This window comes from Nomascus leucogenys, chromosome 20, assembly GCF_006542625.1.
Source record: "Nomascus leucogenys isolate Asia chromosome 20, Asia_NLE_v1, whole genome shotgun sequence".
Lineage (NCBI taxonomy): Eukaryota > Metazoa > Chordata > Mammalia > Primates > Hylobatidae > Nomascus > Nomascus leucogenys.
In genome coordinates, this window is record NC_044400.1 from 81,643,023 (window position 1) to 81,669,197 (window position 26,175).

At 46.1% G+C, this 26,175-nt stretch overlaps 1 protein-coding gene and 1 pseudogene across 1 annotated transcript in view; both read left to right on the plus strand.

Moving 5' to 3' along the window:
• Positions 1-26,175, plus strand: part of POLN (DNA polymerase nu) — a 164,344-nt gene that overhangs the window by 127,852 nt on the left and 10,317 nt on the right. The window contains exons 18-19 of the mRNA XM_030801238.1: positions 12,842-12,924; positions 23,163-23,294. Of these exons, the coding sequence (XP_030657098.1) occupies positions 12,842-12,924; positions 23,163-23,294 (215 nt within the window). The remainder of the gene's footprint in view (positions 1-12,841; positions 12,925-23,162; positions 23,295-26,175) is intronic.
• Positions 18,177-20,099, plus strand: LOC105738301 (annotated as a pseudogene).

Below are 26,175 nucleotides of genomic sequence, written 5' to 3' on the forward strand. Positions count from 1 at the left end.
GTCTTTGCATGCCTGAGGACCACGGCCATTTTGTCATTTCCCATCAAGGTTTTGAAGATTAGTGTGCCATACTGAGGGGGCACCTGTGGGGGAAGGGGTGAATGTCAGCCACAGACTTCTGGCACTGTCTGGGGTGTCTCTGGTTAGCTGCAGCCAAGTTCCAGAGCTTGAGCAACACACAAAGAATCACACTGCATGCTTTACAGGGAGAAAGCAAGAAGAAAATAATTGCGACAAAATTACCCTAAAAGTATTCTTCAATTTTAATGGGCATCAATACATGTGATGCAATGCATGCTTAATTTGGAGCTGTAATCGAGAGTTAGAAGAAAAATTCACCAAATTTACACTTTTGTTCTGACCACCTTGTGGATATCCTCCTTTCTGTACCCAGAAGGGTTCTCTCCCTCTTTTTATTCTGCATTCTATCCCTTTAACAATAAAAATAGCTAATATTTATCGAGTTCTTACTATATGTCTAGGTTTGTCTAAGCACATCTGATTGAATACCAACACTTAGGATGCTGCTATTGTCCCTGTCTTATGGATTAGGAAACTGAGGCCTGGGGCCTTTAAGAAACATGCCTGAGGGGCACAGTTGTCCAGCAAGAGCAAGCAGCCGCCTTCCTTACCCATGTAGTCTGATTCTGGAGCTTTGATCTGAGCCCTTGGGTCTTGGCAAGTCAGTGCCTCGCACCTTTCTCTTAGCCTCCTGTGTTTAGAATCATCACAATCAAGCCCTGGCCGGAAATAGAAGGGCCCCTCAGCTGGGATTGCTTGGAGTCAGGAAGGCTACTTTGAAGAAGTTAGGAGAGATTGAGTGTTTGGGAGTCAGAAGAAATCCAGCAGAAGAAGGGAAGGAATGCTCACCAGGCAAAAGGAGCAAAGGTGCAAAGCGCTCAGATGAAGACCATCGCAAAGGTGTCATGGGATCAGATGACACTCAGAGGAGAAGCAATGGCACAGTGCCTGGCTCATGGCAAGACCTCAGGAGTGGTTGATGTGTCCATCGTTGGCAATATGTGGCTGTTGTGGTCATTATAGCTCCTCTCTGTCCTGAGCTCAGGCGAGCATTCCAGGCCCCAGCGGTGGTTTTCCCTGGCTGTCCCACAAACACTTCAAACTCAGTGGGTCTGGAGGGAGCTCAGTGCCATGGCCAGTACCTGCAGGCAGCGGTCCTGCCTCCCCTCTTCCTCTCTCCCACCTCACATCCCAGCCAGGCCAGTGGTCCCCCTGGCCTTAGGCCTTTTCTCTCTTCACGTTTCCACAGCCTCAGATCAGGCCTTTGTTATCTCCCACATCTACCTTTGTAATAACTTCCTGGCTGGTCCCCCACTCCCCAACCCCAATCCATGCCCTAATGATACCCCCGTTATCTCTCTAAGATTCAGTCAGATCATGCAACCCCTCCAAGCCTTCAATGGCTGACAGTATTTACCCACCGCAAGCCAACAAACAACAGCAAGATCACACATGAAACACCAAAGCACCCCTGTGAGACTCAGAGATGAGAAAAGATACTATTGCTGCTAGTATGTATGGTTACTCTAGTTGATGAAATAATGAAACAAGCTTAAAAACTGGAAAGGAGGAAGCAAACCCATCATTTGGTGAAGATGGTATGATTATCTGCCTGTGAAACCAAGCGAATCAACTAAAAGGAAACTTGTAAAAACGATTAAAACTAGGACCTGGAAGAAGACTAGGCACAGATTAATATACAGAAATTACCTCCCTAAATATAAACAACCAGTTAGAAAATGTATTGGAAGAAAAGGTGCAATGAAAAAGAAAATATATATAATAATATAATGGATAATGTGCAAGATCTGAGAAATGTGAAAAATAGAACAGCACAGAAAAGACAGATTGGAAACTTCAATTTTATGAAGATGTTACTTCTCCTTACATTAATATGTAAATATAGAAATGTCCTAACAAATATGCCAAAAAATACTAATAAGGTTTTTTTAGTAATTAGACAAACTAATCTGCAGTTTATGATGGAAAAATAATGCATAATAATCCTAAAAATTTTTAAGAGGAGCACTAAAAAAGACCAAGTCCTGCCAGACACTAAAATATATTAATGTTAAAGTCACAGTTGCTAAAACACAGTGGTATGAATAAAAACCAGAAAAGATCAATGGAAAAAAAATGAAGTCCATAAAAAGACCTACTGGGATATGTATAAGCATTTAGTATATGATAAAAGATAAATGCAATTTAACTGAAAAACTCTCTCAAAGGATCTGTTAAATAATCATCTGGAAGAGCCCTGGGCTTTCTGTTTACTGATCCTATGTGTGCTGAAAGGGGACAGCCAGTGACACTCTTCTTATTCAACAGCTAAGTTTTATAAGTATTTATGTGGGTTAGGAATTCACACATGCCAATTTTAGCATTATTCCCTGAGCAAAAAAAATATCAAGTAAGACAGTCTATCAAAATTACAAGACTTCCTCAAGATGATTGTCACAGGACATGGCAATACATTCTAAAGTCTAGGAGTCTTGCAAGACCTCCAAAGGCAATTTTATGGTAACAGAAGACAGAAGAGTGCAGTAGTTAAGGATATTCATGCCAGTTTTTGCAGTTCCCAGGAAACCAGGATGGCTATTCACGTGAAAGTTCCCCATTTAACACTTTTCAGATTAGATCTGTGAATGATGTTTCTTTCTCCACAGCTGCTGGACAGAGAGAACATCTTCATTTCTTTCTTAGATTCATTTTTTTTTCATTATGAAGACTTGCATTTTAAAGACAGACTCTGGAATTTCATTAGCTAGCATTATAAATGTAGTAGGCCCATAGAGATCATTTTTGCTAGAAAAAAAAAAAGTACCTGAGTAAACTCTTCCTGAGTTTGCTCAATAAGAGTGGAGTGAAGCAGAACAGGTTTTCTTCTTCAAGGGCGTCTTAAGAAGGCCAAAGACTAGGGAGTGACTGTCAAGTTCAGCAATATGGAGGGTGTTGGAGAGCTTGCCAAGACCATCAGATTCTGTAGAGAGAATCCCATGGTCCATTTTATCATCACCATCATCATCATCGTCATCACTATTTGTCTGGGAGAGTGGGCTCCTGGACAGACTTGTGTGGAATGTTTGGGGTAGGGAGTGATGGGTGGTGAGTCAGAGAGGATGCTTGACCATTCTGTGTACATGTGTTGGATTCGTGTCACCTCCCTGCTTTCAGCTCCCCCTCTCTGCCTTGCGTTATACCAGGTGCTCCCTATTTCTGAGCTCACATTCTTGGGTCTTCTGTGTCATAGCTCCTCTCACCACCAGCTCTTCCCGAACTTTAATAAATACATGGAGCTCTCTTGCCTGATGATAATCCCTCTCCTGATCTCTTTTTTCTTATAGATTTATTCCTCTTAATTCCTTTGCTTTATTTTAGTGGGTTCTTGGTAAGGAGCAGAGAGAAACAGATGTGCCACCTTTAACTGGATGCCTGTCGAATGGTTTTCAGCAAGAAAGTTTTCAAATTGCATGGTGCTGAGCAGAGAATGGGTTGTAGGGGAAAAAAAGGCAGAGGAGACTATTGCTGCCATCCAGATGACGGCCAGGGAACAATCAGTAGAGATGATAAAAAGGTCCAGGCTCCAGCAATATTAGGAAGTGGAAGTGATGAGGTTTGGAGATGGACTGGACGTGGGAGTGCCAGTGGGGCAATTGAGGGCCAGCAGCAGGGTGGGTGGTGTGCTTTCACAAGATGTGAGGGGAGGTCAGAACGAGAGTTCAGTCACAAACGTGTTGAGCCTGGGACATCTCTGCTGCACCCATGTGGAGAGGACAAACAGACAGGTTGTTGAGACTGGAGCTCGGATGGGATGGTGGGGGGCAGATCTCAACAAAGGGTAGCTGCTGTCGTGATTGCTCTTGGGCTGCACATGACTGTGTGCATGTGTGTGCCCCCCACCTGTGCACGCTTCTGAAGGGAGCCAGTCTGATTCCCTGCCACCCTGATAGGTGTGCAGCACTTGGAGGGTGAGTGACTGCAACAGCACACCTTTGCAGAAACTCACATTGAGAAGTGGACAGCTCTGATCCATGACCTGAGGCTCTATTCATGGGGCTCTTCCTCTTTCAGCCATGGATACAGCTGTCATGGCTCACGTGGTCTGACTGGGACAGCTTTTACTATAAGAGGGAGACGCCACTTGCAAGTGAGGCTCTCTGCTGGGTGCAGAGACAGCATAGGCCCATGTTGCTCAGTCAAATATCCCTCCAGAGAGTTTTATTTATTTGTTAAGGGCTCCAGGGTTGTGTTTACTGGGGGAGGTTTGGGTAAAGAGCTCAAAGACTGATCTTCTTTCCTGCTTTTCTACAAAATAAAAGTAATCAAGCCTCATACATTGCCATTGGTAGGTGGTGCAGCCACTGTGAAAAACAGTCTGGCAGTTCTTCAAAAAGTTAAACACAGAGTTACCATGTGACCCAGCAATTCCACTCCTAGTACATACCCAAGAGAAATGGAAACATGTCTACACAAAAACTCGTACATGACATTCATAGTGGTATTAGTCATAATAGCCAAAAGGTGGAAACACCTAACTGTCTATCAGCAGAACAAGTAAGCAAGATATGGTCTATCCATACAGTGGATTGTTATTCTGCCATAGACATTTAATCCATTTACCTTTAAGGTTAATGTTGATATGTGAGGTTCTGTTCCTGTCGTATTGCTAATTGTTTCCTAGTTGTTTTATAAATTATTTGTTTCTTTCATTTTCTCTGTTTGTCGTTGTAGTTTGGTGAAATTCTGTAGTGGTGCCATTTGATTGCTTTCACTTCCTCCTTTGTGTGATTGCTTTACCAGTGAGTTTTATACTTTTGTATGTTTCCATGATGGTGAATGTCATCTTTTGCTTCCAAGTTTAGGACTCCCTTGAGCATTTCTTGAAGGGCCAGTCTAGTGGTGACAAATACAGTCATCATTTACTTGTCTGGGAAAAACTTTATTTCTCCTTCATTTATGAAGGTTGTGTGGCTGGATATAGAATTCTTGACTGGCTGCATTTTTGTTTGTTTGCTTTTTCTTTCAGCACTTTGAATATGTCATCCCATTCTCTTCTGGCTTGTAAGGTTTCTGCTGAAAAGTCTACTGTTAGTCTAATGGGATTTCCTTTATAGATGACTAGACGCTTCTCTCTTGTGGATTTTAGAATTTGCTCTTTAACTTTAACTTTAGACAGTCTGATTATAATGTGCTGTGGCAAAGTCCTTTTTGCATTGTTTTTTCCTGGGGATTGCTGAGCCTCCTGTATTTGGATGTCAAAATCTCTTGCTAGGCAGGAATTTTTCATATACTATTTTATTAAATAGGTTTTCTAAGCCTTTTGATCTCTCTTCAACCTCAGGAATACCAATAATTTATAAATTTGGCTGTTTTATGTAGTCCCAAACTTCTCAAAGGCTTTGTTCATTCTTTTTATTCTTTTTTCTTTAATTTTTCCTACTGGATTCCAAAAGACCTGCCTTCAAGTTCTGAAATTTTTTCTTCTGCTTGGCCCAGTCTGTTGTTGGAGCTTTCAAATGTATCTTACATTCCTTTCAATGAATTTTTTAGTTCCAGAAAGTCTGTTTAGTTGGTTTTTTTGGTTTTGTTTTTAGAGATATCTATCTCTTTGGTAAGTTTCTCGTTTGTGAATTAATTTTAATTCATCCTGAATTAATTTTCTGAGTTCTTTGTATTGATTTCCAGATTTCTCTTGCATCTCATTGAGCTTCTTTAAAAATCAGCGTTTTGAATTATTTATCTGGGATTTTGAGGATTTCTTTTTTGGTTAAGATCTATTGCTGGAGAATTATTGTGTTCCTTTGAGGGTGTCATATTACTTTGCTTTTTCATGTTTCCTGTGTCCTTACATTGATTTCTGCACATCTGGTGTAACAGTTGCTGCTTCTTATTTTTTAATTTACTTTCATTTGGGTGTGGGGGTTCCTGAAGATGTGACTCTCTGTTGGTTGGGTAGGACCCTTTGGCTTTGTTTCTGAGTGCATGCAGTAGTGATGACTCTGTATGATTTCTTTGGCTGTGAATAGCATTAGTGGCATTTGTGGTTTCTTTGGGATGTTAGGGTGTAGGTATTGGTGGAGGCTGTAGTAAAGTTGTGTGGGGACTAAAATGCCAGATGGGCCTCTCTTCAGTTTCAGCCACTCTCTCTTTGTGGGCTAAGCATGTCTGTCTTTGTGCCCTGGCACCTGTATTGGCGGTTCCAGGCAGACCAGTTCTTGGGCCTCTGGTTGGCTTTCTCAGATGCTATTTGTACTAGTGATGCCCTGGTTGGGTGAGTGGGCTCTCGAGCTCCTGGGCAGCCAGGATGGTTTGAGTGATGGTAGTAGCAGTGGTTGTGAGATGCTCTGTTGGGTCCCAAGTGCTGTGCATTTGTGTTGGCAGTGGTTGCAATGGGCTGTGCAGGCCAGCCCCCAGGCCAGCAGGCAGCACTTGCAGGTAGGAGCCAGCTGAGATGGTAGTGGTAGGGTGTTTATGCCTGACCTCTGCCCCCCTGGAAAAGTGCTTGAGTGTCCCAGGTGGTGAATTGGGTTGTGGAACCCCCAGGACCCTGGATCCTGCACTCTGTTGGGGATGAAGGCAGGCACAGCCGGACCAGGTGAACTTGTGCTGGACCCCCAGTGTTAAGTGCCCCCCAGTGGAAAGTGCATGCACCTGCCTTGGTGAAGGGCTAGGGAGGGCATGGCAATCCCCAGGCCCCTGGTGAAATGTTTGAGTGAAGGGCAATAGCCACTATGCTGAGGTCCTGCTATGGGAGTTAGGGCCTGTTCCAGTGATCACAGCCTTGGCTGGAGAGTGGGCAACTTGTGTCCCTCTCACACCCCAGTCCAATCCAGGCATCCTCCCCCATCCCAGCTGTCACAGCTGACTCACTGTTCAGTCAGACCTGGCGGCTCACACCTAACCCACAACTCAGCCCTGAGCCATAAGAGCCCCTACCCAGCTCAAGACCAAGCCTCCACAGCTACTCTCGTCCTGCTGAGTTCCCAGGGGAAGTGCCTACTTTCAATGCTGGTGGCTGCAGCCCATGCCATGCTTGCTTCCCAGTTCTAGTTGTGGGAGCTCACACTCTGCTCACACCCTTGTTCCACAAGCAGCAGCCCAAGTTTTCCTAATGCCTAGGCCTAACGCCATTGTTTCATGGCACCACACAGTCTGTTAAAAGCTAGGACCAAGAATGACATCTTACTGTAGCTGCTTAGGTCATAGGAAGGATGTGGGACCCAGGGCGTGTTCCCTCCCTGGAGCAGGACTGGGGAGGGTTAAGGTGCTCTCCTATGGCCTGGATTGTATGATCCCCCAGTGGGAAAGTGGACCACAGAAAGACTATCACCCCCTCCGGTACTGAGGAGTCACTCTGGTTCCCAGCCCGTCCTGGCCATGCAGGCTGCCTGTTTTCCTTCTTCCTAGATTGTGGAGTTTTCTTTTGCTTTTCTGTTGAACTGCTGTGTTCCGTCTTGGATGATGTATTCAAAGTGTGATTGTCTACATAGCATTTTGGTTCTTTTAAGTGGATGAGGCATGCTTGAAATGCATCTAATCAGCTGCCTTGAAAAAAAAGACATTTCTTAGTATGGTTTGTATTGTTTGTGTTTCTTTTCAACACACTCCTATTTATGAGACTTATGTATTCTCCTTTGTTTTCTTCAGCCTTATTTCAGTTTTGATTTTTTTTCATGTTTAGGCATGCACTCAATCTGGACCCCATTTTTGTGATTTGTGTGGCAACAAAGATCTAATTTGATTTTTTCCACCATGGTGAGCCAGTTGTCCCAGGTCAATGCATGGGGCCACGTCCAGTGTTTCACCTCTGCAACACACCAAGGCCCATGAGCCCCAGCACTGCCACTGGGATCTCTGTTCTACTCTGTATATGTATTTCAACATCATCCTTTCACGACTGTTTTTACATTAATGAGCTTCTAATTTATTTTTGTATATGATAGGAAGTAGGCATTTAACTTCATAGTTTCCCAAATAATTAGTCAATTCCAACCCAGTGTAGATTTAAAATGCCAAATCATATTTTAAAATATACTACAGCCTGTTTGGGGCTTTTTCTTCGCTTCCCCTGATTTATCTGTTTTTACTCCTGCATCAGTATTGAGCTTTGTGTACCTTTCCCTGTTCTTCCTCATTACTCGCCCTTTTTAGCTTTGGCCTGACTGTTCTCATTTGTTTTGTTTTTCAGATGAAATTTAGAATTTCTTTCTTAAGTTTTCACCACCCAGTCCTCCCAATACCTTAATTGAAAGTGTGCTAAGGTAAAACTGGATATGGCAAAGTTGATGTCTTTTCACTGTTGTTTTCTCCTGTCCAGGAGCACAGCACATCTTCCACTGTGTCCTTTAATGCCCCCTTCCTTGATGAAAGTCTGGTGCATTTCTTAAACTTATTGTCAGGTATGTTGAGGTTTTTATTGCTATTGTGAGTGTGGTCCTTTTCTTTTATTATAGTTTCTGTTTATTACTAGTAGGAAAGCTATTGACTCTCCTGTATTTACTGTGGAATTTTTTATGGCTAATTTTTTCTTTATAATTTTCATTGGTTAGAAAATATTTAAATACCAGTTATCAAAATAACAAAAACCAAATTTCCATAAGCCCACTAGACTTACTTGTGGGCTTTCCCCCACATATTTATCTGCAATTTTATGACTTAAAATCGAGTCATACCATATAAACGATTTGCAACCTACCATAATTTTTGGATCTCTCTCTCTCTCTTTTGTTTTTTTGTTTTTTTTGAGATAGGGTCTCACTTTGTCACAGAGTGCAGTGGCACAATCTTAGCTCACTGCAGCCTCAGCCTCCTAGGCTCCAGTGATCCTCCTGCCTCAGCCTACCATATAGCTGAGACTACAGGTGTACATCACCATATCTGGCTAATTTTTTTGTATTTTTAGTAGAGACAAGATTTCATCATGTTGCCCAGGTCTTGAACTGGGTCACTTTTTTAAATAAACTTTTTATTTTAGAACAGTTTTAAATTGACATAAAAATGGCAAGGATAGTACAAAGAGTTCTCATATATCCCATCCCTGCTTCCCTGTTATGAATGTTTTCCATTAATATGGTACATTTGTCACATGAATGAACCCAATACTGGTATGTTATTATAAACTGAAGTCCACACATGACTTGGATTTCCTCAGTCTTTCCCTGCTGTCCCCTTTCTGCTCTAGGACCCCCTCCATGACACCACACTGCCTTTAGTCACAGTCTCCATAGGCTCCTTTTGATGGCGACACTTTCTTGGACTTGCCCTGTTTTCAATGACGCTGACAGTTTTGAGGAGGACTGGTCAGGTGTTTTGTAGAATGTCCCTCAGCTGGTGTTTGTCCGATGTTTTTCTCATGACTAGACTGGGATTTGGGGTTTGAGGGAGGAAGAGCACAGAGGTGCAGGGCCGTTCCCATCACACTGAATCAGGGACACGCACTGTCAATAGGACTTACCCCTGCTGATGCTGACCTGGGTCACCTGGCTGAGGGTGTGTTTGTCAGGTTTCTCTCCTATAAAGATACTCTCTTCTACTCCGATTCCACATGGTACCCTTTGAGAGCAAGTCACTAAGCATAGCCTCTAATTAAGGAGTTGGGGGTTACGCTTTGTCTTCTAAGAACAGGGTATCTATATACATTATTTGGATTTCTTCTGTGTGGGAGATCTGTGTTCTCCCCCATTTATTTATTTAATCCTTTGAATCCAAATTCGTATGGATTCATGAATATTTATTTTTTACTTTGGGCTATAATCCAATTTATTTTTTGTTTTCTTGCTTAAATTGTTCCAGCTTCGGCCATTGGGACCTCTTTCAGTTGGCTCCTGTGTCTCTTGACTTAACCTCTTCAGTGTGTGTGTGTGTGTGCACGTGCACACACATTTATCACTTCCTTACTTTCTGGCACTAAAAGATATTCCAGGTTAATCTTGTATGTTTCCTGCCCCAGTCCTGGAATCAGCCATTTCTCCAAGGAGCCCCATTTTTTATTGGAGAATGGTACTAAAGGCCAAGTTCTGGTGCTAGGTGCTCTTTACTACTGAGCAGGTTGCTTCTAGGCCCTCTCAGCTGAGAGAACAAGAAGTTGTGCATGCATGCCAACCTGTGTGTATACACACATCTTTAGATATTTCTCTGTGTAACCATGTGCATCAACATGGAGCTTATCATGAGTTCATACTGATGTCGCCAGTGCTAACCCATTACCCGTGGATCATTCTAGCTCCTTCTCTTGCTTATGTACCTGGCATCAATCTAAACTTACCAAGACCTCTATGATACGTTTTCATTTGGTTAAGTTTAAAAATATTTTATAAAATAGTCTACAAAAATGTCATGTAGTTGTTTATTCATTTAGACAGGGTCTTACTCTGTTGCCCAGGCTGGAGTGCAGTGGCAAACTCATGGCTCACTGCAGCCTCAACCTCCCAGGCTCAAGCAGTCCTCCCACCTCAGCCTCCCATGTAGCTGGGACCACAGGGGCATATCATCATGCCCAACTAATTTTTTATTTTTCATTTTTGTAGAGATGGGGTCTTGCTATGTTGCCCAGGCTGGTTTCGAATTCCTGGCCTCAAATGATCCTTCCACCTTGGGCCCCCAAAGTGCTAAGATTACAGGCATGAGCCACTGCACCCAGCCCATTTTGGCTTTTTGCTTCTTATCTAAATATAGCTGTTAACAATGCCAAGTTTAAGGGTAGCTAAGCAAGGTGGCAAAATAGCTTAACACAGCAGGAAAAGGGGGAAAACTGGAAATGCATTGGTACTTAGAAATTAGGTGGCAAAAATCAGTGAAGTCTGGGATGTCAGCAAGAATGGTGGGGTACACAGCCCCATGGGCCCGTTCCCCAAAGAAACATTGAAAAATCTAACAAAACTGTCTCAACCAACTTCATCAAAACTTTGAAAAAATAGCCAAAGGTTTACAGCAACCAAGCAAATGCTGAATCAAGAAAAAGGCAGGTGGGGTATGGTGACTCACGCTTGTAATCCCAGCTTTTCAACTTTGAGAGGCTGAAGCAGAAGGATCCCTTGAGACCAAGAGTTCAAGACCAGTCTGGGGAACAAGCAAGACCCTACCTCTAAAAAAAGAAAAATAAGAAAAAACTTAAAAATGGTAGGAGAGCCTGGTGCGGTGGCTCACGCCTGTAATCCCAGCACTTTGGGAGGCCAAGGTGGGCTGATCACAAGGTCAGGAGTTTGAGACCAGCCTGGCCAACATGATAAAACCCCGTCTCTACTAAAAATACAAAAATTAGCTGGGTGTGGTGGCAGGTGCCTGTAATCCCAGCTACTCAGGAGGCCGAGACAGGAGAATCACTTGACCCCAAAAGGCGGAGATTGCAGTGAGTCGAGATCACACCACTGCCCTCCAGCCTGGGCGACAGAGTGAGACTCTGTCTCAAAAAAAAAAAAAAAATGGTAGGAGAGCCTGGTGATGACTCTGTTTGCCCTCCTCCCGCCCCTGCAATCTTGAAGGCAGCAGCATGTTCCTAGCATGGGACCTGGTCCCTGCTTCTGGAGGCAGAGCACACCTTACTTGAAAAGAAATGGGTATTTATTCTCACCAGTCTGGTGGCTGCCTGAAGGGCTGACACAGGCACTTGTCTTTGTTTCACCTAACTCAGAACCCACTTGCTGCAGAAGAGTGGCAGACATTGCTTGGAAACATTGTAAGGCAAATAACTTGCAGCTTCCTGGAGCTAAAAATTATAGTTGAAGCAAACAATGAAGCACTGAAAGCTCTGGAAAAAAACTGAGGAGAGAGATGCTTTTGGAAATTAGGGCATTCAAAAGTACCTGTGGATACCGGGAAATGTAGAAAGCCCCATACATGCGCAGGGAGCTTGCATGCTCAGAAAAGGTCTAAGAAGACCTGAGCTTTCACCTGGGGCTGGTCTCTATGCTCAGTGCAAGTAGGAAGTGAAGGCTAAGGTAGAGCTGGAAACAACCTGGCTAATGAAGGAGGCTCCAGCACAAAGCCATCCACAAAACAGATTGGGAGAAGTTTCTGTTACTTTTTCTGTTTCTCTCTCTGTGTGTCTCTCTGTTTCTCTCTCTCTCTCTCTGTCTCTCGGCTTCTGAATCTGAGATGCCCACTCCATCAGGGAGGCCTGGTGTAGATGATAAGGATGTTTATAAAAGCAGCAGGCAGGAGGTGGCACCCAGGGCACATGACAGGCTGCCTGTCCTTTGGGGTTGCTCTTGGAGGAGGAGGGACTCTTGGTGGTGCTGGGAGTGCCCTGGAGCTCCTGTGCTACTCAGATGTCTCAGCTTTAATCTCTGGAGATTGCTGTGGTTCAGATGCCGGTCAGATGCTGAGTTGATCCTTATTCTATCAGAATGCTATAGCTCCAGGGTAGGGCTCACCCCCATGGCCTCTGTCTGTGGGAGGCCAGGACAGAGTTGCTCATCCAGTCAAGCAGTGGGACTAGATAGGCCTGGAAACCAGCTCCCCCACTGCAGCAGACACAGATGTGGCCCAGGCCCAGGCACCCCAATGTGGGGAACGGGCTTTCCTGAAGTTGGATGGGCATGCCTTTGGTGAAAGCAGTTTTGGGTTTTGATTTGTGGACACCTGGGAATGTGGGGTGGTGCTTGGCTGGCAGCAGCTGCTGCCGCCCTGCCGAAGGCATCTGCCTGGGGCCCTTGCCAAGCTGACACCGCAGGTATGGAATATCTTCCCTGCCTGTGTGCTGGCCACCATGAAACCGTAAAGAATTTCCAGAGGAAGCACAGTGGTGGGGTGTGTGGTTGGACTGTCTGCCCTGCACTGACAGTGCCTCCTGTGCCTGAACACACATGGTCTCTCCATGCAGGAAGGACGTGCCTGTGGAACAGGTGACACACGCAGACAGAGAGCAAACCAAGAAGGTGGTGTACGCGGTGGTCTATGGAGCAGGTAGGCTGTGGGCCGGGAGCTGGGGTCTCAGGGTCACCTGTAAGCTGGCAGCTGTGTGCCTGTGTTTAAATGTGGCTGTGCCTCAGAAATCATCTGTGAGTCCCTGGATGTTGTTTATGCTCTGATGACACCTGCAGTCACCAGACACTGGCCAGACCACCCCATGTCTTGACCTGCTCAGAGTCACATCCAGCCTCTCAGGGGAGGTCATGGAGGTGGGCAGGTCAAGTGTGACCAAGCCGTTGGCTCCACCCCTACACCATACCACTGTGCTAGGCACCACTGCTGTGCTTGGAAACCTTCGAGGAGACCCTCGTCCACACACACACCAGGGCATTAAAAAGTTAGACAGCCTCAAGGTGTGCAGCGCTTGGACTTGTTGTCACATCTCAACATGCACCCCATCTCCCTAGGGCAGAGCTCACCCAGCTGGGCCATGCAGCCAGAGCACCCCACAGAGGGCAGAGCCAGGCCTTGGGCTGGGAGCAGAGCAGTAGGGGTCCAATCTCAGGGGTAGCAGATGGAAGAAAGCGGAGCTAGGCTAGGAAGGACTGGAGGCCGGAGGTTTGGGCTGCCTGGGGCCTCTTCTGCAAGCCTCTCCCTCCCCTCCCCTTTTTGCTTCCTTTCCTGCTTCTGCTCCTCTCCCTCCTTCCCCCTACCCCCCAGCCCCAACACCCATGTCAGAGCAGGCCTTCTGCTCTCTTCCACTCGCCCTTCTTCTCCTCTCCGTTGGACTCCCTGACATGGGCTGTCTGGGATTTTTTAATTCTTTTCTGGCCCTGGGTCATGCTGAATCAGTGTGGCCTAATTTCCCCAGCCAGCCAGCTCCTTCTTAAGCCTGTTCAGACCTCCTTTTCCCTGTGATCAGTTCTTCTTTGAGCAGCAGGGCTTGTGCAAAGACCCTGAAAAGAAGATTCACCATCCTGCCATGGAAACCCTTTGTTTATTCACAGAAAGGCAGCAAAACCAAACAAGCTTCAGTGGAAGAATAACGGGGCAAGCACATAGTAGATTGTCCCTAAGAGCTGCCCTACAGTCTGCATTGAGACTGTGGTGCTGTTGAACAAGCGTCCAGAGTGCCCCACCCTGAAACTGTGGATGGCTGGCTTGTCTAGAACCACAGCCAATCAGCCAGGCCAGCTCCAACCTCAGAGCTGTGCACTGCTCTTCCCTCTACGGGAATGCCTGCCCCTGCACCACCAGAGCCCATCCCTCACTTCTGCAGACCTGCACTCAACTATCCCCTCTGCAACCTTCCTCAACCACAGTATTTGTTACCTATTTCTAGGTAACGAATTGCCACAAACGTAGTAACTTAAAATAATACACATTATCTCACAGTTTCTCTGGGCGTGGGCATGCCATAGCTGGGTCCCGTGCAGGGCTGCAGTCAAGGTGTTGGCTGGGGCTGTGATTGCATCTGTGGCTTGACTGGGGAAGGATCCACTTTGTTGGCTTCTCTTTCTTTTTTTTTTTTTTTTTTTGGACACAGAGTCTTGCTCTGTCCCCCAGGATGAAATGCAGTGGCACAATCTCAGCTCACTGCAACCTCCACCTCCCGGGCTCAAGCCTCCTGCCTCAGCCTCCTGAGTAGCTGGGATGACAGGCACCTGCTACCACATTCGGCTAGTTTTTGTATTTTTAGTAGAGATGGGGTTTCACTATGTTGGCCAGGCTGGTCTTGAACTCCCGACCTCAAGTGATCTGCCCGTCTTGGCCTCCCAAAGTGCTGGGATTACAGGCGTGAGCCACTGCATCTGGCTGGCTTCTGTTTCTTGCTGGCTGTCAGCCAGAGATGGTCTCAGCTCCTTGCCACGTGGGCCTCACGCCTTGGGCAGAGCCTACATCTTGGCAGCTCTGCTATTCAAACCAGCAAAGGAGCAAGAGACCCCAGCTCTGTACCCACTCGCCTATTCATGGTCTCATGCCCCAGCTCGAACATGGGTACCTCAAAGATAGGAGCTCATCACTTTAGCTCACTGCCTGGCACAGAGAAGACACAGGAACAAATTAGTGGACTTGGTGGTCTCAGCTCCACTTTTGAAAACATTTTGATTGTATACATGGTTTTTGGAAAATAGACTGAGAAACTTTGTTTTAAAGAACTAAATTCTGTGAGTGACAGTAGTGTGACATTGGATGGATTCTCCTCAGAGTTGCTTGGTCCACTTCCTCCTCTCAGCCTCTTCTGTGCTGCACCCCTGAACCTCCCTGGGGCCTCTGTCTTGCGGGGAAGGCATCACTCTGCCAAATTATATGAGAGTTTGTTGCCTTGCATCCTGCTCCAGCATCTTGTGTTGCAAACATAACATTTGCTTCTGCTCTGCCGGCAGGACATCACCTCCCCAATCCTGGGCCAGGCAGCCTGGGCTTGATCCCCAACCCTATCACCTCCTGACTGTGTGGCCTTGTGCAAGGCCCTCTGCCTCCCTGTGCCATCTGCTCCTGGGAAAATGCTTTCATAGGGTGGATGGGGCCATACCTGGCACACAGTCAGCTCTCATCTCTGTCATCTGCCATTACGTCTGAGTCCTACTTCACTTCTGTGCCATGTCAATAAATGCCTCCAAGTGACTGAGCAGATTCTGTAGGTCTCCTGTGGCAGCCCCGGCCTTGTCCCAAGCTGGGGCAGCCACCCCAAATCCAGCTAGGAGGGAGGAATGGAGAATGAGAGTGCCGAGCACCTGCCGTGGGGCAGCTGTGCTCCGGCAGGATGGATGCCCCCACCTACCCAGAAAAAGGTGGGCTTCTCTGCCACCCGTTTGGCTCCTTCTGGAAGATTCACTTTTTTTTTTTTTCTGTAAAGAGCTACATTTTGTAAATAAGCACTGAGTCATTAGCCATAATGTTGAAAAGGGTAATTTGGCTGCTTTTAGCTGTGACAGTGGCACGAGTTCCCACCCTGAGCCTCCGGCTCTGCTGTTCCCATTGTTCCGGTCTGGCTTGACAGCTGGAATTACTGTGTATCCGCTGCTGTGGGCTTAGGCTGGTCTCTGTTCTCCTTGTGTTTGAAACTTTGTCACATGAGCTGGGACTGAGGAAGTCAGGGAACTTGCCAGGCCTCCCGGGCTGCTGGGGACGCTGTGAAAATTCCATAGAGGAGCTTTGCACCTACCAGCTTTCAGCGGATTGTAGTGATGTGTTTCCACATAACACACCTCCGAATGGCCCACAAACGCTGAGGGTGTGGGGAAAGGCATGATTCCTACACATTCTTGAGAAATCGGCGACATGACTGTTGTGAAGACTGTGATGAATACAGCAGAGGAAGCGACAGGACTGTGTGAGAGGCAGGGGAGATGCCCCAGAGGGTGCAGGGTCTGTGCGCTCAGTCCCCGCAGCCACTGTGGGGGAGCTGGCAGGGAACACATGGTGTAACAGAGCAGCCACTGTCCGGGAGCCTTGACCCCAGAGGCTGGCTCACAGGCTCACTGCTCCTCCATCAGTCAACTGAATTCAAATGTCCGTCCCCAGCCTGACAGCCCCGCTCACAGCCGGTGCTGAGCCCAGCAGGAGCCTGCCTTCTTCTGGAAGCAGCTCCTGACTCCTCGGGTCTTGCTCTGAGCGCTTATTGCTCCTAGAGTCAAACCCTTGAGTCTTCTCAGATGACTCCATGACTCTGAAGCTTGCCTCCACATCCAGTCATCATGTGACCCACAGGCCTGTGCTGAGGGCACGCCACCTGGCTCAGTGCCTGCTCCCAAGGGGCTCGCACCTGTCAGAGGAGACACAGGAGCAGGCCTGGGCACACAGCACTGTGCCATCAGTACATCTGCAGGAGTCCCTGGTGTCAAGGGAGCCAGGGGAGGGACCCAGCCCAGGGAGAGTTGGGAGAGTCCAGGAGCCGGCCCAGAGCAGCAACACCCGAGCTGAGTTTTGAAAGCAGTGTAGGAGTCAATGTCAGGTCTGTTCCAGCTAGACCAGCCCACGTTCCCACAAGCCCACTATGTGCAGGCACTTGCTCAGCCCTAGAGACATAAACAGGAGTGAAAGCCTGTTAGCAATATGAGTGGGGCAGAAGAGCACTTGGAGAAAAGGGAGTGAAGATTGTCCCTGCTAAACGTCAAATTGTAGCACACACACACACACACACACACACACACATAGACTCACACGCGTACCCACTGGATAGGATTAGCTGTCTGTGGGAAGAGTCAAATTGTGTGTTTGTGTAGGATTTCAGAGGTAGGGAGTACTTAGTGCCCCCAGCATGCAGATCTCTCAGGGCCTGTGTGTGAAACAGGATCAACGGAATCACAGTGTGGGGACAAGTTCTATGAAAAGAAGGAGCAGTCCACAGGAAGCATGGGACAGAGAAGTCCCCACAGAGCCAAAAGCTATCCTGCTTGGGGAAGGGACAGTGGCCTTTGAGTGTGACAGTCCCACTGCTAAGGGTGTCCAAGGAGTGAGGAGCAAGGATCCAGGGCCTGGAAGGCCTCCCAGACCCTCAGGCTCCATCTCAGTCTCTCGTCCCTGCTGCTTGTGGAGCCACCACACCGTCCACTCTCTTGTGGATGGGCTTTCTTTATGCCTGGGGACCGGGGCCACCTGCTGCCCTTCAGAGATCCTGACAGCTCCATAGAAGAAAGGAAAGGGATTCTCCCTGGCCATAAGTATTTAGAATGCAAGGCATGACTTCTGGTGATGGCCAAGTCACTCCCATTGGAGCAGCCCTCCCGCAGGGATTAACTATAAACTGTGGAAAATGTATAAAAAGACAACTACCCAGAGGCACTGGGAAGTGACCAGAGCAACAGAAATTGGAGGTCAGCTGACACTTGGAAGAAAGGAATGCCACTGGTGAATTTCTCATTCTATAGACCCTCACCTGAAGGCAAACCTCAGTTGATGCTATGGGGACAGAAACTCTGCTAGGAACATACAATCCTACTAGCTTGAAGAACAGGAGGACAGAGTTCTGGACAACCAGAGGATCTGGAAAGTGAAAGGAGAAATTCTAGAAAGAAGAGAGCCAGGAAATGAGGCCAAATTCTAGGTTTGAACTCTGCTCAGATCCTTCGCTGACCCCTAACTATGCATGAATGGGACAGACTTCAAACAACCCAGAAGCCAAGGCAAAAAGGACTGACCTGAGATTTCAGTGTTTTCCCACTGCAGGGAGACAGAGTTTGATTTTAGCCAAACTCAGTGCCCCTTCAAAAATAGTACTCCCGAGCTGGTGCCTTATCAGTATCTAGGTGGAGTGTTTTGGAAGGAGTTAAGGGGCTGTAGCAAATGCCCTCTCTGCCGTCATGGCCCGGCATCGGAATGTTTGAGGCTATGCCTACGATGAAGATTTTGAAGATGATGATCTCTATGGCCAGTCTGTAGAGGATGATTATTGTATTTCGCCATCAACAGCTGCTCAGTTTATTTATTCACAGTGTGACAAACCTTCCGTTGAGTCTGTAGAAGAATATGATCATGACGATCTGAAAGAATCTTTTAATTATGTTTCGAACCATCAGCTCAGTGGATTTGATCAAGCTCGTTTTTATTCATGCCTCGATCACATGAGAGAAGGTAATTGGAGATGCTGTGCCAGATGAAATATTAATTGAATCAGTTCTGAAGAACAAGTTTGATGTGCAGAAGGCTTTGTCAGAGGTTCTGGAATAAGATAGCATGCAGAGTTTGAAGGACAAGAATGAGGGAAGAGTATCTACAGGAAAGATAGCAAAAGGTAAGGAGTCTTATTTTCTTCTTCTGAAGTTTCAGCTGATAATGTTCAAAGTTCTTATCCTCAGTCAGCAAATCGTTTGGATTATAGTAGCAAACCCTTTGATTTTTCCAGCTCAGTAGGAAAATATGGATTATCTTATAATTCTTCAGTTCCAAGTCACTGTTTACTCCATAGGAAAAAGAAACTTGACAGACTTAAAAGTGAAAAGAAACTAGAATCATGTAGGTTAACAAAAGAACTTTCACTAGCTGACCTAATTCATGATATGTCAAGAGATTCCTGTGAAAGTCAGCCATCAGTCAGATTATCATCTATAGACAGTCTGGAAAGTCTACTTTCAAAGAAGCTAGATGCTAATTTGTTGAGACTTCATGCATCTGAATGTGCTTCCAAAGATGATTCTGCATTCAAAGAAATACCAGATTTAAAGTCCATAATGATAAAGAGTACAACACCGAATAATTCTTTATATATTTAAAGTAATTCACTATCTGATTTTTAAAACATTCCAGTACAGGACAGTTTAGGAAGTTCAGATAATCCTTTGGGCTTAACTAGCTCGCCGGAAAATATGACTGTTGATAATTTAAATGCTAGTAAAGAAACTGAAGTTGGAAGTGTTTCTTTAGTTGAACAAAGTGCCAAGAATTACATTTTTTAAAATGATAATTTGCAGTTTTCTCAGTGTGAAAGTCCATCCCTAACTGAACTGTTTTAGGAACACAAAGAAAACAATATAAACCAGTGCTTTACTTTGTCTGACCTTTGTAACCAGTCATGTGTCAGTTTCACAGATCTAAGTTTGGGATCCTTTCCCCTGTCACAATTAGCAAATCGCTGTCAGTCTTCACCCGGAATATCAGAATAACAGGATCTCTGTTGTCACTGGCATTTCCTAAAGCTTCTCCCACAAGAGACCTTGAGAATTTGTCACTTTCCGAATTGATTGCAGAAACAATTGATGTAGACAACTCTCAGATTAATAAAGAGTCCTGTGAGGTCAGTTTATCTGAAGTGAGGTCTCCTGGAGTAGATTCAAATATTGATCTTAGTGTCCTTATAAAAAAACCCAGATTTTGTTCCAAAGCCTATAATAGACCAATCCATTGCTCCATCATCACGAACTAAAGTTTTAAGTTCAAAGCTAGGGAAGAATTCCAATTTTGCTAAGGATAATAAGAAAAAGAATAAAGGCTGTCTGACTAGGAAACCACCTTTTTCTCTGTCTTGGACCAAGGCCCTTGCTGCTAGACCTTCAGCTTTTGCCTCAACACTGTGTCCTCGTTACCCACCGAAAAGCTGCAAGCGACGCACCCTTGACCTCTATAAGACTTTTCTTTATAGTAGACAAGTTCAAGATGTAAAGGACAAAGAAATAAGTCCTCTTGTAGCGATAATACCATTTGACTTCAAATCAGCATCACCTGATGACATTGTAAAAGCTAATCAAAAAAAGCATTTACTAGAGAATAGTAACAAAAGGAAAACTTGATTATTGTTGTAGAGCTTTTTATTTTTAAAGTCTTCAGAGGATCACTTTACATTATGGGATTCAAATTGTGGTTTTCATGAAAGTTGTTGTAGATCAGTTGATTAGTTGATGCATATTTTTGAACTTAATTTTTTTTTAACTATGTCTTCTTTCTGTTTTTTTAATCAATGTTGACCAGGTTGGCCTCGAATGTGTAGCCTCACCTCCCCGAGTGCCAGGTCAACCGGCCTGAGCCACAGCAGCTCCCAACTATGTCTTCTTTCAGTGATAACTGGCTTTATTTAAGTTGGTAACCTATACTGAGTATATGTTTACAAAGTGGATATGGAAATTGGATGTTGTGAAATCAGACCTCAGATATTTTTGTTTGAAGCATTCAACTTTCTATGTTTTTTATGATGAAATATTTTTTTCTATGAAATATTTTTGTGCTTTGTTCGTAAACAAAAATGCCAGCACTTGGAATTATTATACTTTAGTGTGAAGATTATTCTTATGTGGCACAGCACAGTTGAGACATTATATTTTAAAATATGATATAATTCCTAGTTTTATTATTTTCTGTAGATAAATACTAAAATTTTTCTATTAGAAAATCTTAAAATTCCTGACTTTTGAGAGTACTGTGGAGATTGTTGAAATACATTTTTAATGATAATAAAATGAAAATCTTTTAAGGGACCATGTAAATACAGAAGTTGGATTTATATGTGAATTATTTTTATACATTTTTAAAACCATTTGTCCTAAATAAACACTTCAAAATAAATATATAAAAAGTGTAAACAAAAAATTAGTACTCCTTAACGAGGCATGGTGGGCATACATCTATAGTCCCAGCTACTCAGAAGGCTGAGGCAGGAGGATTGCTTGAGCCCAGGAATTGAAAGCTGCAGTGAGCTATGATCATACCATTGCCCTCCAGCCTGGGTAACAGAGTAAGACACTGTCTCAAAAGAAAAAAAAAAAATAGCACCCCTTAGAAGAACATAATAGGATCGAAAACTCTACATATATCATACATGATATCCAGCATATAACCCCAAATTCCTTAACAGGAAGAAACAGAATAGCTTAACCATAATCAAGAGAAAAGGCAATCATGGAAACAGATCCCGAGATGACCCAGATGTTGAAATTAGCAGACAAGGATTTTAAACTTGCTATTAATAACTAAGCTCAAGGAAGTAAAAGAAAATATGCTCATAATAAATGAAAAAAAGAAAACTTCAAGAAATAAAATTCTAAAATGGAATTTCTAGAACTGAAAACTGTATATCCGAAATAAAAAATTCACCAGATGGGCTTAACAGCAGATTGGAGGTGAGAAAAGACTTGTCTAAGAAGATACTCAAAGAGAGTCCCATCTGGCCAACCTTGTATATCTAGCCACCATCTGATTTCTTTCTGAGAGCCAATGGAATTTTCCATTGCAGTGCCATAGCTGAGGCACTAGGTGAGGGTGGTGGTTGGAATTTGACAGAAAGAAAGAGTCATAGATGAATTATTTCAGTAAAGTGTAGCAAAACACATAACTTATTTATGAAGATATCGCAATAATAGGTCTTAAGCCCTAAAAGAGATATTGGAGATTTTTCATTTCCAGCCAAATGGTGCCAATTCATCAGGCAGTCCTGGGCATAGAAGGACTATGACTTTATCCCTCTCTGCCGGGATAAACTTTGGGAGAACAGGGCACCCCAGACCTTCCCACTCTTGCTGGCAAAGCAGTGGAAGCAAACACCTGCCCCTTCACTCTCCTAAGACTTGAATATTCTCTGTCCAGAGCTGCTGCGCCATCAGCTGGCCAGGGCCAGGAGTGGCCTGGCTGAAAGGAGAGCTGGATCAGAGAGGCCGGTTGGTCCCATTCCTCCAGAGGGTTCTTCCCTGGTCTTCACAGACCCCACACATTCACCCCCAGGCCATATTTCTGCACCATCCTGTCCAAAGGTCCCTGGAGCACCCTCTAGTACAACCCCAGAGTTTACCTATCACAGAGGACAGCCAAGACCACTGCTGGTCCCAGGCATGCTCCCCCAGGAAGGCAGGTCCTCAGGCTGCTTGTCTCCCTGGGGTTCCTTCCAAGGATACAGCACTCCCCAGGGCCAAGGCCTTCCCTGGGATCCCACTGTCAAGCAAGGGGTGATGTCCTCATGGATTCCTCATTCTCTACTTACATTATTATTCTCTTCTGGAGGAAAATGGGAGGGAATGAGTGTATATTGAGTACCAAGTAGGAACCACGCACTGTTTAGAGCTTCCCATGCCTTAGCTAATGGGGCTCCCAGCTGGGGATAGGGCTCTTGTTCCTAATATACAGTGAAGAAACGGGCTTTACTGTGGGTCAGGCAACATCCCTAGTGCCACACAGAACCTCCTGATGGGACTGGGCCCAGACCCAGGCTTCTGTGGTCATTGAACCTGCTCACATGCTTGTGGAACTCAGCCACTGCCCAGCCAAAGTCCTTTTTTTCTTTTCTTTTCTTTTCTTGTTAATAAATAGAAACTAGGCCTCACTTGTTGCCCAGGCTGATCTTGAACTCCTGGCCTCAAGTGATCCACCTGCCTCAGCCTCCTAAAGTGCTGGGATTATAGGCATGAGCCACCATGCCTGGCCCCAACCAGAGACATTTCTACCAGCAGCGTCACAAGATCACCTGCATCTTCTAGAACAAAATACTGAACTCCTGAGCACCATTTTCTCGTGCTTTGGCCATGGAACTTCCCCTTCCTCTTTTCCTCTGTGCCCCACTCTAACCTCCGCAGTTCTGGAACTGGGTCTCCCACTGGCCGCACTGGGAGGAGGGACCGTGTCTACTTCATCACCACATCACCTGAAACTCCTGGCAGGCACTGAGTCAGTATCACTGAATAAATACATGTTTCACAGGCCCCAGTCCTGATTGATTGGCACCTAGCACCCGGCTTGTAAAGCCAATGCCAACTCCATCCCAACTCATCAGAAAAGACCAGTGCTGCCAGCTGGACCTGACTCACTGAGCCCATGCACACAGTCATGGCTGGTGTGAGTGAGGCTTTGACATGTGTCTCTCTGACTGACAGGGAAGGAGCGGCTTGCTGCTTGCCTTGGAATTCCTGTTCAGGAAGCTGCCCAGTTTTTGGAGAGTTTTTTGCAGAAGTACAAGAAAATCAAGGACTTTGCCCGAGCAGCTATTGCCCAGTGTCACCAGACAGGTGAGTTGGCCACAACCAGAGCTCCCTGCTCCCTGCCCACCCTCTGTGGGAGGATGGGGGGACAGCTGCGTGGTTGGTGTGCGGGCGGGCCCTGGGTCCTGAGGTTGTTTTGGGGGCCTGGGTGAATCCTCAGCTCTTGTTGAACAAATAGGGCTGAAGGTTCCACACAAGAAGGGACAAGAGTCTGGGCGGCTTGAAGCAACACAGTGAACAAACTTGAGTGACTAGATGGTGGATGGGCAGATAGGTAAAAACAGATACAAGCCTGCACCTGGAAAGGGAAAACATGGGTTCTTATGAAAAGCACTGGAATATTTACAAATATCACCACAATCAGGTCACGAAGGAAACCCAAACAAATTTCAAAGAATATCAAGTATGACATAGTCTGTGACCACAGTGCAATGAAAAGGTGGTTTCATACATGTATGTCTGAGTATATGTAGCCATCCTCCCACCTACCTATTTGGAAATTGATTATACTCCTGATAATTTAGGATTAAAAAAAGAAATCCTAATAAAATGACAAAAAATATTAGAAATAAATTACAGTAAAAGTATCTCATCACAAACTGGGATGTGGCTAAGCTGACGCCTCACTTAGAAGTAAAGGAATATTTTAAAGGAGTATTTCTTAAAGAAAGAGGAGGTTGTGGGCATAAATGAGTTGTGTGCTACACAAGAAATCTGGAAAAGAGCAGCAGGGAAAAAAGGGAAGAAATCAGTGGGACAGCAGAAATTAATGAAATAAACAACAAAGAGGAGGATGAATGACAGGCACAGGAAGAGCACTCACGGCACTCAGCACTCACTGTGAGTGAGGAAATCAGCCGGAGAGTTGGCCTCAGCAGGACCAGCATCTTAGATGCTGTGGCCTGTTTCCTCTGGGTGCCGGCAGTGTCTGTGTGGCAGCCTTGTGGACCCTCTCCGTGAGCCTCTCCCAGTGACTTGTTGATGACTTTTCACTCTGGGGCCCATGCCCAAGCCCCGTGAGCTCCGGGCAGCCCTGCTACAGGCTCCTTGTTGGTCTGACAGCAGACAGGCAGGTGGGCAGCATCTGTGCCACAGCCCACGCTAGCCCAGAAGGGGAGCCTCCACAGCGCCTGAGACACAAGCCACTTGCTCCCATGGAGCTTACAGTCCTTGGGGGACATGGTAAACCCATAAGCATCCAGACGAGGACAGGAAGGTGGCGTCCAGGCGTGAGAGGAACAGAGCCGCAGCAGAGGCCCCAAGGGAGCTGTGCCAGCCTCCACCTCATGGAACTGGCGACCTGAGCAGAGACAGGGCCAGGAGGAGTGCCAGCATGGGCAGGTGGGCCAGAGAACAGGGAGGGCTGGGTAAGCCCAGACCATGCATGACACTCCACAGAGAAAGAACCCGAGCTTTGTCCTTCAAAAATGATTCCAGTCACGATGTGGGAAAGAGATTTGAGATGCAGTCAAAGCCACCCCTGAGAATAGTCTAGAAGCATGCAGGCATTCATACAGTAACTGAGGAGGGGTGGAGAGAGAATGGCAGGTAAGAGATGTCAAGGAAGCATCAAAAGCTCAGGAGCCAGCTGGGATCTCAGATGCCCCTCTGGCCACAGCCCTCAGGGGTCAGTGCTCTCCACAGGGCACTTGGCTGCCCCGGCTGGAGCAGACTCACTCGTGCTGGCCGTCCCAAGGCCCTGGGAGAGGCCCTGCAATGTGCTCATGTCCTTCTACATTTTGTAAACATGTCAAAAGCAAAGTGTTTCAGCTTCATTCGGCTAGGACTGCTGCCTCCACCACTCTTTCTCCACCACACACCTTTCTATGCCAGGTGGCATCAGTGGGGCCGCAGCCAGTTGAGCTGGCAGCTCACTTAATGCGGATTTTCCTGCCAGTGTTCCTGTGGCCCCCGGCTTTCTCTCTGTGTGGTGTCGTGCTAGCCATCCTGGCACAGGAGTGGCTTCCAGGAGCACTGGTGCCATGCGAGCATCACCACAAAGGGCCAGGGCCGGAGGGCATCTCGAGTATGAACAGGAGCTACAGGCACTGGCACTGGAAGCACTGGGTGGAGGAGAAATGAGGTTTGAAATGTATGGAGTCAGGAGACCTCTGCCTTAGGCCACAAGGGAGTCACTGGCTTCAGGGTTTGCACCCACCATGAAGAACCAGAAAACCGGGCAAAATATCTGGAGCAGCCGTTTCCAACACTAGATAGTGGGTAGCGTATTACTCTTGTCTCTGAAAGAAAAGAGGCAAATGAGCTGAGTCCTAAGAATGCCCGGTGTCTGGAGGCACAGCCCACGTGTGGAGGGGGAGCCAAGCAGACTGCAGAGTGGTCTCGATGAGTGGAGGAGACATGGATCCAGACTTGGGAGGCAGATGCAGCTGGATTTTGCAAGCCAGAGTGTCAGAGAGGAGGGAGCTAGAGAGAGAGAGTGCTTTGTAAATCTTCAAGGAGTTCCCCCTTGTGTCTGTTTTTGAACACTAAGATATGCATACATTGAGTGAAACACTGCAGGACTCGGCACAAAAACTGCTGGGAGCAGTAATCTGGATGATTCCAGAGCTCACGTGGCACTAGGAGATGTTTGAGTTCTGACCATCCAGAACAGAGAGTCCTTGTTAGACACCTGGGATATTCAGCAGAGGCCTCAGAAGGGCCACACTTCAGAGGCAGCTCTAGACTAGCCCTAGATTACGGCTATTCCAAATCCACTCTAACAGAGCTTAGAAGCAAACCTCAAAAGGATCAAGATGATTGACAAGTAACTTAAGCCTGCCAAAACACCCTCAAAAGGAAGACAGCACACCCCAGCATTCAACAACATAAAATTCACAATGCCCAGCATCCGGTCAAAAGTCACTAGACCGACAAAGCACCAGGAGCTGAAAGGGACCAAGTCAGA